Source organism: Rhineura floridana, chromosome 4 (assembly GCF_030035675.1).
Source record: "Rhineura floridana isolate rRhiFlo1 chromosome 4, rRhiFlo1.hap2, whole genome shotgun sequence".
Taxonomy (NCBI): domain Eukaryota; kingdom Metazoa; phylum Chordata; class Lepidosauria; order Squamata; family Rhineuridae; genus Rhineura; species Rhineura floridana.
In genome coordinates this window covers 210574233-210589456 of record NC_084483.1, presented here as the reverse complement: position 1 = coordinate 210589456, position 15224 = coordinate 210574233, and the positions used below count along the sequence as shown (strand labels likewise).

The 15224-nt window shown below is 50.6% G+C and overlaps 1 protein-coding gene across 3 annotated transcripts in view; it reads right to left on the bottom strand.

Moving 5' to 3' along the window:
- DNMT3A (DNA methyltransferase 3 alpha) overlaps positions 1 to 15224 on the bottom strand; it is an 88426-nt gene that overhangs the window by 60781 nt on the left and 12421 nt on the right. For 2 of the 3 annotated variants that reach the window (XM_061625920.1, XM_061625918.1), the window contains exons 2-3: positions 14498 to 14733; positions 4338 to 4445 (exon numbers count right to left, since the gene is read on the bottom strand). In XM_061625920.1, coding sequence (XP_061481904.1) covers positions 4338 to 4445; positions 14498 to 14569 — 180 coding nt within the window. In that variant the 5' untranslated portion in view covers positions 14570 to 14733. The remainder of the gene's footprint in view (positions 1 to 4337; positions 4446 to 14497; positions 14734 to 15224) is intronic. The other variant, XM_061625919.1, reaches the window with a different exon arrangement.

Genomic DNA, 15224 nt, shown 5'->3' with positions numbered 1-15224 from the left:
TGGAACTTGCTTCCCTTTGACCTTCGGCATGCCCCCTCCCTGTTGACTTTTCGCCGAGCCTTGAAGACCTGGCTCTTCAGGCAGGCCTATGGGATCTCTGGGGTGGGTTAGGTTTTACACTGTATTAGCGTAAGATGGTCTTCAGATGAGATGTTATGATATTAATAATGTGATGATTATGTATATGAGCAGATTGTATTTTATATTGTATTTTGTATTGTACGTCGCCCAGAGTGTCCGTTCAGTCGGACAGATGGGCGTCTGCTAAATAAAATTTTATTGTTATTATTATTATAAAATAAGGGGCTGGAAGCTGGGTGCCCCACCTCTCCTGGGTGCATACGGAGGGCCTAGGCCTCCCTCTGCCCCCAAGTCCAGGGTGTTCAGCCGAGGACGCACAGCAGAGACCCCTCAGGTCTGCAGGGAGGAGCAGCAGAAGCACCTTCCTTGGTTGTCTGCTCTCCTACAGGCAGAGCGAGAGCGAGAGAGCACCCACCTGAAGAGGCCCCCCTCTCTCCTTGGGATCCAGTACTGGGCTCAGCTCCTTTTCAGGAGCACCGTGATGACGACGGTGGTGGTGAAGACGGTAAGACTGGAGATGGTGGTGAAGACGGTAACAGGGCACCGACCCTGTGGAATTCCCTCCCCTTCAATATTAGGCAGGCGCCATCTCTGCTGTCTTTTCGGCGCCTTTTGAAGGCTTTCCTCTTTCAACAAGCCTTTTAAGCTGAGACTTTATCCTACTCGGTGTCTTTTGGAATTGCTTTTAATATGTTTTCTTTAATAATATGTTTTTAACCCTTTTTTTAATAAAGATGTTTTTAAAGCTTTTTTTAAAATGTTGTTAACGTTGTTTTGTTTTAATGTATTTTAAGGTCTTTTTATGATGTTTTAAAGTGTTTTTAGCATTTCTGTTTGCCACCCTGGGCTCCTGCTGGGAGGAAGGGTGGGATATAAATCAAATAATGAATACATAAATAATAAACATTGATCATAAAGAAGTGTATGCTTCTGAAACCGGGCAAAAGTGCCCCCCGTCCCCAAACTCCACCAGCTCCCACTTCAGAGGCCAGGAACAGCACGACTCCCAGCCCACATCCTCCTGCCAACTCACAGGCGGCTAGCATAATTCGACAGGAGGAGGACAAGCCATAGCAAGGGAGGGAGGCTGGCTGGCCGGCTGGCTGGGGCATAGAGGCAGGATGGCTATCCTTGCTCTAAGACTAACTGAGCTGCAGAACCAGTTGCCCAAGGAGGGAGGAGAGGGAGGCCCTGGAGGAGGATGGTTAGCTGGAGAAAAGGCTCTGGGGTCCGACCGGTTTTCAAGGGGGCTGTCCCCAAAAGGACTGGGGCGGGCCCTGGAGGGACACAGATGAGCTTCCAAGCCCAGCCCTGCTGTGCCCACCAAGCACAGTCACAGCTGAGGCACAAGGAGATGTTCCTCTTGAGCATCTCATCTGCGCACCACTCAGGCAGGAGCTCTCAGCTGCTGGCTCCGCATCTTTCTCTGGAGGTTTGCCTGTTTTGAACCCCTCAGGAAAGAATTGATTTTTAGTACACATTCCATTTAGCCCACACATTTTAAAAACTGGTTCCCAACTTTCCAAAGCAGTTCTTAAAAGTGAGCAAAAAGAAATGCCTAGAAACCCACTGGGGGTGGGGGAGGAAGGAGCGAGAGAGTGCCAGTCAGCCTTGGGGACCGGAAAGGATGTTTCCCCTCAAACATCCACGAGAGCAGCAACTACTCTCTCCCATCAGTTTCAAATTGAGGGAATCAGCGAGGTAAACCACGGCCCACAGATGATGTGCAAATTGATACAACTGACCGAAAGTGCGGATTCAGGGGAAGGGGCTCCCCCACTTTCCTTCACTGGCCCCCCACAATAGTCAGTGGACAGCCAGAGAGGGAGGAAGACCTGGCTCTGCTTATTCATTCAGAGAGCTTTATATCCCTCCTTTCAATTTAATAAGTTTCTCAAACAGATTTTAAAATATAAAGATAGACATTGTTTATAAAATACACACATAAAATACATTAAATAAAATGATAAACAGCAGAGGACAGCATAAAATATCAAGACCTACAAAAAAAAATCCTTGAAAGCAGCAGCAGCAAATATCAAACAACACTTCAGTTAAAAGCAAGTGCAAATGTGACGGATTTGACCCAGCACATAAAGCTTAAGTATCCAGGTGAACACTCTGATGCTGCAGATGGGATGCCCACCACATCTGGTAAAAGAAATTTCTGTATAGAAATTCCCAGGGCAATTTCTATAACCAGGGGGCCAGCACAGAGAAGGCCCTGCTCCAGGAGAAACCTCCCTAACTTCTGAAGGAGTTCTCAGCATAGGGGTAGGTTTATAGGGGAAAAGGGGGTGTTTTAGATATTCCTTTTGGAAACTTAGTGATCCTGAGGAGGTTGTGTAAATAAAAGGTGCATTACTAACTTTGCCCACGGAGGCAACAACTGGACAACAGCAGAAGCGCAACACACAACACACACGCATGCACACACACACACACAAGTGTGTCTCCTGCAAAGCAACTCATAGACTGTGTGTCTGCTGCATTCCAGTTTACAAGGCCAAGAACGTGAACCTTTTTACTAGAAACATCTGAAGCGTCCAAAACCACTCCTTCCTTGCTCCCCCGGCGGAGTTCATTAACAAGAGCATTTGTGTGCTTTACCAGATGTGATGGGCGTGTCTGCGCACGCATCCACTCAAGAGATGTATGTAGCCTGAAGGCTGTGTGTGCGCATTATAAGTGGGAAGGGCACTGTCAAAAAGGGTGTGCATTTGTGTGCGCACATGTGGACGGGCGGCTCTGATGTACACGAAAGCATACATCTTCCCAGGACTTGCCAACCTGGCATTTCCCTTTGATGGCCTGGTGTCTCTGCCTAACAAGGTCAGAGGCCTATTCTTAGAAGTGGTTTGCCTCGGGGTGCTCTCGGAACCATGGAGAAAGTGCAGAGAGCCCGGTCCTTCTGTTATGTAACTCCGCCAATGCCACCCTCTGGCTCCATCCCCCTGGCAACCTTGCAGGGATCTTTCCCAAGAGACGTCCTTACACAAAAATCCTGCTCTACAGAGGCTTCCACCTTCTTCCAGGCCAAAGAATTGTGCCCGGTTAGCATTTACAAAGCACCAGCAGAGAACAAGAGATGACCCAGGCCAGCCCAGAGGAGCGTGCCCTCAGCAAGGGGCAGACAAGAGTGCCAGGCAAGGGAGATGGCATCTGATCAGGAGGTCTGTTTCATACAATGGTCTTAATCAGGCCTTTAATGGGGTGGAATTCCCTCCTATTAAATATGAGCCATACTCTCTTTTTGTTGCCTACTGAAGACCTTCCTCTTTCAACAAGCAGTGCAGATTTTTATCCCAGGGTTCTGTCTATACTGCAATTGTTTGTGATTGTACTGTTCTAGTTTTTATTTATTGGAATATTTACAAACCATACTTTCATTAAAAAATACAGCAAGGCAGTATACACAGCATACAAACTTATTCTGTCGGTGCAAAGATTTACTCTCGCACAATGCATCTTCTCTCCCCCTCTCCCCGTGCACTCCCCTAATCTCCTCTGGATGGTCGGGGGAAAACCCAGAACAGATTTAAGGGGAGCATGAGCGGAGAGGGGAGAAGGTTCCATTGCGCAAGTGTAAGTCCTGAAGCTGATAGAACAAGCTAGTTGTACATGGCCCAAAATTACAATGATGCACTTGCAGCCCTGAGTTCCATTGGAAGGAAGGAAGGAAGGAAGGAAGGAAGGAAGGAAGGAAGGAATATAAATTTAATAAGTAACTAAAGTTGGAGGCTGCAGCCATTCTGGAGAGTCTGCAGAAGCAGAAGGTTTCAGTCCCAGGCAGCGTGAGATGATCATGGAAGCACACACAGTGGGGGAGGGGAAGGCCTGAGGCTGTCAGGTTTGTGCAAGGCGCACCACAGATCCTCCATCCTCATGACTCCTTTGGCAAAAGTGACCTCAGCAGGGCCCGGAAGTACTAAGGATGGGGCATAGAATCATAGAATAGTAGAGTTGGAAGGGGCCTATAAGGCCATCAAGCCCAACCCCCTGCTCAATGCAGGAATCCAAATCAAAGCATTCCCGACAGATGGTCTCCAGAGCAAAGTCCCACAGAGAGGCAAAGGAGGCACCCCAGGGCGACAGCTCTGCCTCTTCCTTTCCTGCTCAGACACCAGGAGGAGCCCCACACCACACAAAGGCCATGAGGCCCGTACTCTGCGCCTGCTCACCCAAACCGCCCACCCCCAGCTGAAAACACGAAAACCGGGTCCTGGGGCATTCAGGCCACACTGGCTTCCACTCACCACCGGCTGCTTGCGCTTCCTCCCAGGACGCCCTGCTTTTCTCACGGGGATCCCTGGGTCTGGCTTCTCGTCCTTGTTCCGATTCTCGTCAGGATCCTCTTCGCCCTGCTTTGAGAGAGAGAGAGAGTGAGCCCAGGTCAGCGAATGGGCTCAGCAGCCAAAACACACACAGGCACGCGCTTGTCCTACCAGGCCAGTTTAGGGAAAAACCCTCCCCTCCAAAGGAGCAGGGACACCTCTTTGAGAACAAGCATGTTCACCACTCACACAAGCCCTGCAGGGGCCTCATGCTTCTCTCCTCAGAGTGTGTCTCTGCCCACTAGAGTGAGGACTGGGCTCCCTTCAGAACGCTTTGGCAACCGTTGGGACCAGCAGTGCACATTCCGTGCCCTCCTCCTCCTCCACACAGCACATGCGACTTCTTCACAGAGCGCATAGTGTGACAATGGCCACCTACTTGCATGGCCTTAAAAAGGGGCTAGAGACAAGAGACCCACGGATAAGGCTATGAACACCAGCCATGACGGTCACAACATCTTTTCCATGCTCTGAAGCAGAGTCCGTTCTCAATCGCCACAGGGCTTCTGGGAGTGCAGAATTTGCTCAGCCATAAGCCTGCTGAAGCACTCTGGGAACTCCCCAAAGGTAGGCAGGATGAGGCCTAGGAACGGGTGGCTGGCCTTCGCTCTCCCTCGCTCTCTCTGAGCTTTCAGTTCAGCTCACATCTCTCAACAAAAGACTTCTTTCCCTCCAAATCTCTGAGTGTGCCTCCCTGCTACCCTCATTTGGCCTTCTCCACAAGGCTCTTCTTCAGTTGTGGGGCTTCCTCCTCCTCGACTTCTCACTCGCCTTTCCAAAGCCACCCCAAGTCTTCCTTTCTCTGACCTCGCGTTCCCCCTTGGAAAGGCCTTGGGTGGGCCTCCTTTATTTCCTATGCGCTGCTCAGCCCTTGGCTCTCTGCTATCTCTTTTATGCCAATGATATCAACAAAGTCCAAAGCAGGTGGCAAAGAGCTCCAAAAGGATCCCTCAAAACTGTGTCAACAAAACAGGAAGCGAGGCTCAGACGAGAGCAAGTATTACACGCATTGGGGGTGAAACAGAATCCTAACCACACATCCACCTACTGGGGCTGCACAGAAAAAGGTCTGGGGAAAGTTCACAGAAAAAGGTCTGCCCCAGGCTTGGCCGAGCTGCCCACCCAGAGGTTCTGGACTACAACTCCCATCAGCCCCAGCCAGCCAGCACGGCTCTAGGACGCTGGTGCTGATGGGAGTTCTAGTCCACAGCATGCCGAGGTGGTGCCAGGCTGGTCAAGGCTGGTCTACCCAGCTGTGTTGCAGCAAACCTTTCTCCTCCTGTGCCGTCTTCTGTGTCACAGCAGGAGGCCTCTTGGGGGAGGGAGGTGGGATCACAGGGGTCTGGGAGCAAAACAGCAAATGTGGCGAGCACCATCCCGTCCCCTTCTCCTTTCAGCATCTTCCACATCTGCCCTGTCCTCTCCGCGCCCACTTCTCAAACCGCCCCCGTTATCCACTTGGGCCTCACGCAGAGAGCTGCAGCTTCACTACTGCCTTCCTCCCCCCCCCCCGTATTCCTTCACTCTGTTTAAGTCAGGTTCCCTCTATTAAGTTCCCCTTGGCACTACCAGGCAGATATCGCCACGCACTGTCCACTCATCGGTGGCCCACACTGCAAACTGCATGCAGATTTTCAACAGGTGGGAGTAGGGCTCTGTGTGGGCATGTGAGAGAGAGTGCCGCTAGGGTACATCACAGTTGTGGGCATGGCACAGCTGTGGAGCAGGGCAGGATCATTTACCTGAGTGCATGTCGTGTTTAAAACCCAATTTTTAAAATCTGTGAGATACACAGAGAGAGAGAGAGAGAGTTAATATGTAAGTCTATAAATAGTGCTACGGCACTATAACGAGCAAAGGAGAAAAAATACTAAAATGGTGCCAACTTGAAAGAGCATGTTTTTAAATCCATTTTTTGAACTTGTGCTAATGCACTGTTGTAACTTAAGTGTGATTTCACTATTACCTCAATAACTTCTTAAAATAATATTAGAAAGTGTTTTAGTTTTAATTTGTTGTTTGTGTATATGTGTGTGTGGGTGATATAATTCTAAAAGCTGTGTTTGTTGCATTTGTCATTTCCAAAAAGCACAACATAATGTTTTAAACAAGAACGTATTTTGTGACGATCAGAAAAAACAAACATGGCCACTAAATGAACCTGAGAGGCACAGAGAGGGAGAGCAGGAGAATCTCTCTCGTTGACAGAGAGCTGAAAGCGAGGCAGGTGACTGGCTCACCCGCCCAGCGTGTTGCTGCACACGTCAAAACCGCATTGCCTCTTGGGCGGTATGGTGGAGCAGCACTCAAGCAGGCGACACCTGCGGAGATGGCTCTACTCTGCTGTTCCTTGCAAAAAGAAGCTGGAGTTTCTGCGGTCTGCAAAAAGATGCAACCACACAGGGAAAATGCAGGAGAACACCAAATTGATGTAGAAGCCCCATATAAAGGGGGGGAACCCAGCATGGTTACTCCAGGGTCAATGCCTAGCATGGAAACAGCCTCTCTTTTCCGTCGCTCTGTCACCCAGCCTTCCCAGGCCCAGTTTGCAGTTGGCTCTCTGCTCCCAGCCCAGCCACTGCCCATCCACACCCGTCACCCTGATGCCGTTTCCCCCCCATTTTGCCTCCTCTCCTCGCTCTCTTTCTGCAAGGGTGCTACCCCCAGGGCCACAGCCTCCTCTCTGGCTGCAGCATTCCCAAACTGGCCCTGTGGGGGGGGGAGGGGCAGCCGCTTTGCTTACTGGTTTCCTCTATAACCAGAGTAATTGCACATCATCATTGCCTCCTGTTTTTGCAAGCTCCTATTTTTGCAAGCTCAGGTATTTCAAGACTGTATTGATTTCAGTGGGTTTTCTCTAGGCTCTCTCTTTTAAGGTTTGCTGAGTTTGTTTTGACTGTTTAGCCTCATCAATTGACATTTTGATTCCTATTTTATTGGCTTTTAATGCTTTGCTTGTTAGCTGTCCTAATAGTTTGCATAGAAAGGCAAGCTATGAATTCTGAAAGGGTTAAATGTTATTACTGTATCTCATTACTGTTTTAATTTGAATGTTTAAATGCATTTGTAAGTGCAGGCTCACTGGGACAAGAGGCAAGGTAAAAATATTTTAATAAATTGTGCAATAATAATAAAAAACAAAAATGGTAAAAATTGATGTGCAACAGCTCTGGCTGCAAACGTGGAATCAATAACTAAAATGAACAGGAAAGAAAATGGGGCAAGGAGCAAGCCACTGATTGAGGACATAGTGGAAACAGGTCGTTCCTTTCTAAGCCCACCCAAAGCGAATCACAACAGGCGACCCTTTTCCAGGGCCACCCTCAGCCTTGTCTTGCCTGCTGTACCTGCTGCCAAGGTGGGTCGCTCCACCTGGCTCTCTTCATTGCACCTGGGGACTTCCTCCACCTTGGCCTCACCTACATGGGCAGGAGTGACGCCGCTTCTGCTCTCCAGGGTGAGGATTGCTGGCTTGTAGGCTTTAACAGGAGACCGGACAAATTCATGGGGGTGGGGGAGGAGGAACAGCCTGTCAAGGGCTAGTAGCCACGATGGCTGTACGCTGCCTCCAGGCCTCAGAATACCCTCAGTGGCCAGTGAAGATCCTCTAACAGGAGAGGCTTGTGGGCTCCCTGGAGGCATCTGGCTGGATGAAAAGGGCTCCTCTTACGTCCTTAAATAAATGGATAAGAATAGGAGCCGAGGAAGCCAAATAAGGAACAACAGATGGACGTTACAGCTGGAAATTATCTTAATTAGGATTCAAGAATAATATCTGAAGATTTAGACAGGGATAGGAATGGCCTTGGGTACCCAAGGAAAAAAAACTCAAGCCAAGAGATGGGCTGCATCTCTCATTCTTTGACAAAATAAGTGTAAATCCTGACTGCGTGTCCCGTCATCATCAGGTGACTAGAACCTTTATTTCCTTAGGAAGAAGAATAAAGTCAAGAAAGCTCAGTTTGTAAGGCTGCCAAATGCAGAACAATCCCGTGGTTTTTGGATGCATGGATTGCCATCCCTCCTTCCCACTATATAAAGGGCTCCCTTTGGAAGGAAGAGCTGGATATAAATTTAATAATAGATAAATAAATATATCTGCCAGGTCTTGGTGCAGTTGGCAGGCAAATTCCAAGGAAGAGAGCGAGTGTGCCCAAGCACCCCTTGAACTGGACCCCGGTCAGCCAGACTCCCTGGTGGCATTTTGTAGCTTTGTAGAGTCCTCTCTTCTAGCAAGCCAGTGGCTCATGGAGACATCCGTGACCATTCCTGACTCCTCCTGCCCCACTGTGGAAAACTGGTCTGTCATTCATTGTTTAATTAGTTTTGACCATTTTTGTTTTTAATATTTCATTGTAAGTGATTTTGAGCAGATTTTAGCTGAGAAAGCAGGGTGAAAGTACCTTAAACCAACCAAACCAAAATCTTCAATCACATTCAGAAAGTGCATGTGCCACTGACATCATTTGAACTTTTAACTCTGAGTTTACTTCCTTCCTATCTTCTGTCCCTATAATACGTGGGGGCTGCCTCTGAAGACCACCCAGAAATTTCAGTCGCTTCAAAAAACAGCAGGTGACCTCCTGGTGGGTGCCTTTCACAACAGCTGTTTCCAGTTTTAACACCACACATCCCATGAATTTCCAAGCACCATTCAAAGTACTGGTGCTGAGCACGTGGGGGCGGAGGGCGGGGCAGGGGGGAGAGGAAGACTCCGACAACAGAGCTGCAGCTCTCTGCCTGAGGCCCAAGTGGATAACGGGGGCGGTTTGAGAAGGGGGCGCGGAGAGGACAGGGCAGATGTGGAAGATGCTGAAAGGAGAAGGGGACGGGATGGTGCTCGCCACATTTGCTGTTTTGCTCCCAGACCCCTGTGATCCCACCTCCCTCCCCCAAGAGGCCTCCTGCTGTGAAACAGAAGACGGCACAGGAGGAGAAAGGTTTGCTGCAACACAGCTGGGTAGACCAGCCTTGACCAGCCTGGCACCACCTCGGCATGCTGTGGACTAGAACTCCCATCAGCACCAGCGTCCTAGAGCCGTGCTGGCTGGCTGGGGCTGATGGGAGTTGTAGTCCAGAACCTCTGGAGGGCGCTAGCTTGGGGAAGGCTGTATTAAAAGCTCCAGATGACTTGCTCCTGTTCAAACCTGCTCGCTCTTTGCAATCATCACTATGGCCGGTGCTGACGACAGGGAAGCAGACCTCTGCAATGGCACCCCCATTTTAGGACACTCTCTCCAGCACCTGGTGCCCACTCTTTGAGGTTTCAGTCCCTAGATAAAAGGGGAGGGGGTGCTCAAGGCTTTTAAACTCAGGTTTGCTGTTCTAAATCTGCCTGCTCATTTCAGGACGGCTTAATGAGCTGCTCCTTGGTCCCCTTCCTTCCTCTCAGATCATTTTACTGCTGCAAGTTTGCTCCATTTAAAACATTCAACATGTTTTAAATGTTTTAAACATTAAAATGCTCAGCAAGCCACTTCAGAAATAACATTATCGATAAGGCGGGATAAAATAAACAAAACAAAACATTCACCTTCCAAACAACCTTGCTGGACAGGTGGCATCTCCATTTTCCAGACAGGGAAACTGAGGTTGAGAGTGTGTGATTGGCCCATAGTTGGGAGCTAGCAGAGGCAAGTTGTGCACACACATCCTCCAAGCCAAAATCTGACTCTCCAAATACTGGACTACAGAGACTTGCCTGCTTTGTATTTATTTTTTTATATTTATTTAAACAATTTCTTACTAAATCTTCATTGCAAATGCAATTCCAGAGCAGGTTACCATTTTAGGTTACCAAAATGAAATAAAACGTTTTTGGGAAGGAAATCCAGGCAAATCACATGATAACCAAAAACAAGGCAACTAGTTACAAGCAACCCTCTAAAGTAGGAGCCCAGCAAGCTGCCTGATACAGAGTCAGACCAATTGATCCATCTAGCGCAGGACTGTCTACACTGACCAGCAGCAGCTCTTCAGGGTTTCAGGCAGAAAGACTTTTCCGAGGTCTACCTGGAGATGCCAGAGATTGAATTTTAGACCTGGGCCAACTTGGTGAGATGGGTATCGGAAACATGGATTTACAGTGGTTCCGATCCTATCTCCAGGGTCGCTCTCAGATAATAGCATTGGGTGACTGTCTTTTAGCCCCCTGGCAGTTGTGCTGTGGGGTGCCACAGGGTACCTTCTTGTCCCCCATGCTGTTTAACATCTATATGAAGCCCTTCGGAGTGGTCATCAGGAGATTTGGGGTGAGATGTCAGCAGTATGCTGATGATACCCAGCTCTGTTTCTCTGTAACATCTGAATTGGGAGAGGCCGTGCAAGCCCTGGACCGCTGCCTGGACTCGGTGGAGGGCTGGATGAGGGCCAATAAACTGAGTCTGAATCTTAGCAAGACAGAGGCACTGTGGGTTGGTGGTTCCAGAGTTTGGATAATTCGCCCATTTACTGCTTTGGATAGGGTCGTACTCCCTCTGAAAGAGCAGGTCTGTAGTCTGGGGGTGCTCCTGGATCCATCTTTGTCGCTAGAGGCCCAGGTGACCTCAGTGGCTAGGAGTGCCTTTTACAGCTTCAGCTGGTAAGAAAGCTGCGACTGTTTCTGGACCGGGATAGCCTGACCACTGTTGTCCATGCACTGGTCACCTCCTGGCTGGATTACTGTAACGCACTCTATGTGGGGCTGCCCTTGAGGTTGGTCCGGAACCTGCAGCTGGTGCAAAATGCAGTGATGTGACTGCTCACTGGGGCAGGATATTTCCAACATGTCACCCTGCTGCTGAAAGAATTGCACTGGCTGCCCATTAACTTCTGGGCCAAGTTCAAGGTTCTGGTTTTGGTCTATAAAGCCCTACACAGCTTGGGAGCAGGATACCTGGAAGATTGTCTCACCCTTTATATGCCCAGTTGATCACTGCACTCTGCAGGTGAGGGCCTCCTGCAGATATTATCTTATCAGGAGGTCCACTCCACACAACATAGGAAATGGATATTTAGTGTTGTGGCACTGACGCTTTGGAATTCCCTCCCCTTAAATTCAGACAGGCGCCGTTTTTGCTGTGTTTTCAGCGCCTACTAAGACCTTCCTCTTCCAACAAGCCTTTTAAGTAGAGACCTTATCCCAGTCTGTGTCAGTTCTGAAACTGCTTTTTAAGATGCTTTAAAAGATGTTTTTGAGATGTTTTAAGATGTTTGTAGCATTTTGTCCTTTGTTTACCGCCCTGGGCTCCTTCTGGGAGGAAGGGTGGGAAAGAAATTTAATTAATAAACAAACAAACTAATAATGCAAAGAATTATTTATTTACAGCCCTTCCCTGGTGTCCATTTGTTCACCGAGATACTCTTGGTAGCTCTTAGTACCCAAGCTATAAACGTAAATGGGCTGCCAGCTGCTTTAACTGCCATAGCTGCTCTTGAACCAGTGACAGTGTGTGTGTGTCTCTCCAACACTGGAGTCATTCAAGAGGAAGCTGGACAGCCTACCTGTCAGGAATGCTTTAAGTTAGATTCCTGCGTGGAGCAGGGGGTTGGACTCAGTGGCCTTACAGCCCCTTCCAACTCTACGATTCTACGAGAAGCCCAGCTGGGGTCTGGCTATTTGGGGACAAAGATCCCTGCCCCATTCCTTTGTGGGACTACAGTCCCAGAGTTATTGACTAAAGTAAAATGCTCATAGACCATTGCTCTACCCACCCCATGTCCTTTTGCCTCCAGAGAGTTCAAACAATGTCATCATAACCATGCCAACAGTGGAAACTGTCGCTCTTGGCATGAACAAGATCCTCTAGAAACAGGGGGATGCTCCATTGGGGTGGGTGGTTTGGTGGCCATTCACCGTCCTGACCATGGAAAAAAGAGCATTTCAGTTCTTGTGAAGGAGCAGCCCTTCCCCCCCGAACTATAAAGTTACAAGACAATGAAAAGGTAAAGATTTGAACATGCATAATGCAGGTGATGCAACATCACCAGACAGACGCAGTGGAAATACAAGACTGAGTTTAAGGTATCACTTGGGAAAGGTGCCTGAGAGAGACCATTGAGAGGGAAGGTGCACTGCGCAAGCCCTGCTGCAGCAAGAGCCGAGGAATCCCACAGAAATCCCTCCCCATGAGGGCTGGAAATTCACTTCCAGCTTGGCCCTCAGCCTGAGGAGCCCAATGGGGCAACAGGACCGGTGTTTGCAGCAGGCATGCAGAAACGGGTGGGGCAGGGAATCCCTGGGGTGGCCCTCAGCACCATTTGCAAGGCTCTCCTTTCATTTAGGGCTTCACAGGTCTGTGGGCTGCAGGCAAGTCTAAACCAGCACCTGGGACTGAGCCACAGGGAATCCCCATTGACAACACACACACACGCACACACACGCCGTTCAGAGCAGCTCTGGAACCCGGCACCACCAGCACCTTCAGGGTGCAGCGGCAGCAGCTGGGCAAGCCTCCCTCCCCCTGGGCACAGGGCAAGCCTGAGTCAGTCCCAGCACGAGCCGACAAGCGTCACTTGGCTCCCAGCCTCTCAATTCAAGACAGCCTCATTCTCTCCTCTGCTACGATCCTGTCACTCCTCTCCCGAGTTCCCCACACGCCGGTGAGGCTGCCCTGCCCCACACCAATGTCATCATTCCAGGCCCACTTCTCAGGCTCACCTATTGCCTCCCTGTGCCTTGTGGCTTTGGCCTCTCTGGTCTCCCCTAATAACCCCCCTCTACCCACACTCCCCTCCTCCAAGCCCCTCTTTCAAGGACATCTCTGCTGGTCCCGTTACACACACACACACCCATTCACAGCCACCTCTGACTCATTGAGTTTCAGCCTGCCTGGCAGGAACTCAGGCAGCCTGACGTCCCACACAGCATCAAGCGTATGGCTGGAGCTCACACAGCCTTTCCCAACAGCCAGTTCCATCTACTGGCCCCAGCACCGGTCAGGCCAGCAATCTAGAGCAGGAGGCTAGCACAGTCCCCATCAGGCAAGCAACGGAACTAGACACCTTCCCCATGACTTCATTTTTGCATGGTGGATTCCACCTGCCTTTCCCCGCTCCGGGGGTGGGGTGACTGGCACTTCCTGGCCTCCGGCCACGGACAGTGACCTGCTACGCCATGCCAGAGAGAGCTTGCGCTGCCTACTACCCTCCAATTCGCTACAGCAACACCCTTCCCTGATCTCTTCTTGATCGTCCCAGAGTGCAGGACACGAATAATGGGCTCCAGTTGCAGGAAGCCAGATTTCGACTGGACATCAGGAAAAACATCCTAACTGTTAGAGCCATACGACAATGGAACCAATGACCTAGAGAGGTAGTGGGCTCTCCGACACTGGAGGCCTTCAAGAGGCAGCTGGACAGCAATGCTTTGATTTGGATTCCTGCATTGAGCAGGGGGTTGGACTGGATGGCCTTATGGGCCCCTTCCAACTCTACTATTCTATGATTCTATTATTCTATGATCTGGCTTTCCTGCAGCTGGAGCTCCTGGGAGGGAGAAGGCAGATCTCCTGAGCTTAGAAGCCAGAGCCCAGCTCCTGCCCTGCTAATCTGGTTAACCACCACCTGCCTGTGCCTCTCCGCCCCACCTGCGAGGGCCTTTTTAAGGGGCTGCACAAACTCACTCATTGCATCTTCTCACTCCTGCAGGCCTCCGGGACCCACCCACCTGGCATGTGCGAACGACAGCAGAATGGAACATGTGCATGGAGACCCTGTGGACCTCTCTTACACCCCAACATACCTCAGGAGCTCTCCCCACATGCTTTCAGCTTGGCATGGAGGCATCCAGCACAGATCCAGCACGCCTTCCTCAGACTCAGCCCGCCTGCAAGCCTCGCAAACCCCCCTCCCCACATACTGCCAACATTCTCTGGGTAATGTTCAGCTCCTTACTGGATAGTAGAGGCTCCTGCCCTGAAAGCCAGAGCTGGATTTAAACGGATGCTGAAGAAGACTTGAGCAGAGCAAGTCCCCCTCAGTCTCCACAGCACAACCTCTGGGCAGGTGAGACCACCACCACCACCACCGCCTGTGCCCCTCCTGACGGAGGCACTTGTGCAGCCAACCCCAGAGGTTCCTGCCTCTCACCCTGACCTGCTTACCTTGTGGGCATCAGATGACTCCCGGTCGGCACCGGGGCTGCTGGTGTCAACGGGCCCGTTGGACGGCATCATGGGCAGAGCAGCAGGTGGAGGAAAGGGCTGGGCAGGGATGGCTGTTGCAGGGGCTTCGCTTACAAAAGGTTCCAAAGTTTGCCAAAAAAAAAATTCAGACGGAAATGGAAGAGCTGGCAATCGGGAGCCCCCTTTGCTGAAGAATCTGTCCTGGTTCTTGCCACCTGCACCAGAAAGAGAGGAGGAGGAGGACAGAGGGTGAGGCCCAGAGTCACAAGGTGCACATAGGCGGGCACGGGAGAGGGGCTTGGAGGGACCCTCCCCGACTGAGGGGCAATCATTAACAAGCCACAACCTTGACTCAGCCAAGCTGGGGGCCCAGTGCTGTACTCTGGGCCATTCCAGCCCAGCAACAGAAAATGCCCCCTCCAACATCCCGACCCACCCAAAGCCCTCCCTCCCCACACCCTGTGGGGGGGGGAAGCCCAGCGCCTGTTGCTATGCAAACAGCCATGGGGAGGGGGGGCAGGCTTCTGCTCCTGCCATCACCTCTGGCATGGGGTGGGTAGGAGGGGGTCTACCCTTTCCCCAATGGCTGTGCTGGACCCAGTGACCACCCCCCCACACAGAGATCACACACACACAGTGCCGGGGGAGGGGAAGGAGGGGTGAAAAGAGCCACCTATTCCAACCTTTGCGTGCCACCACCATGCGA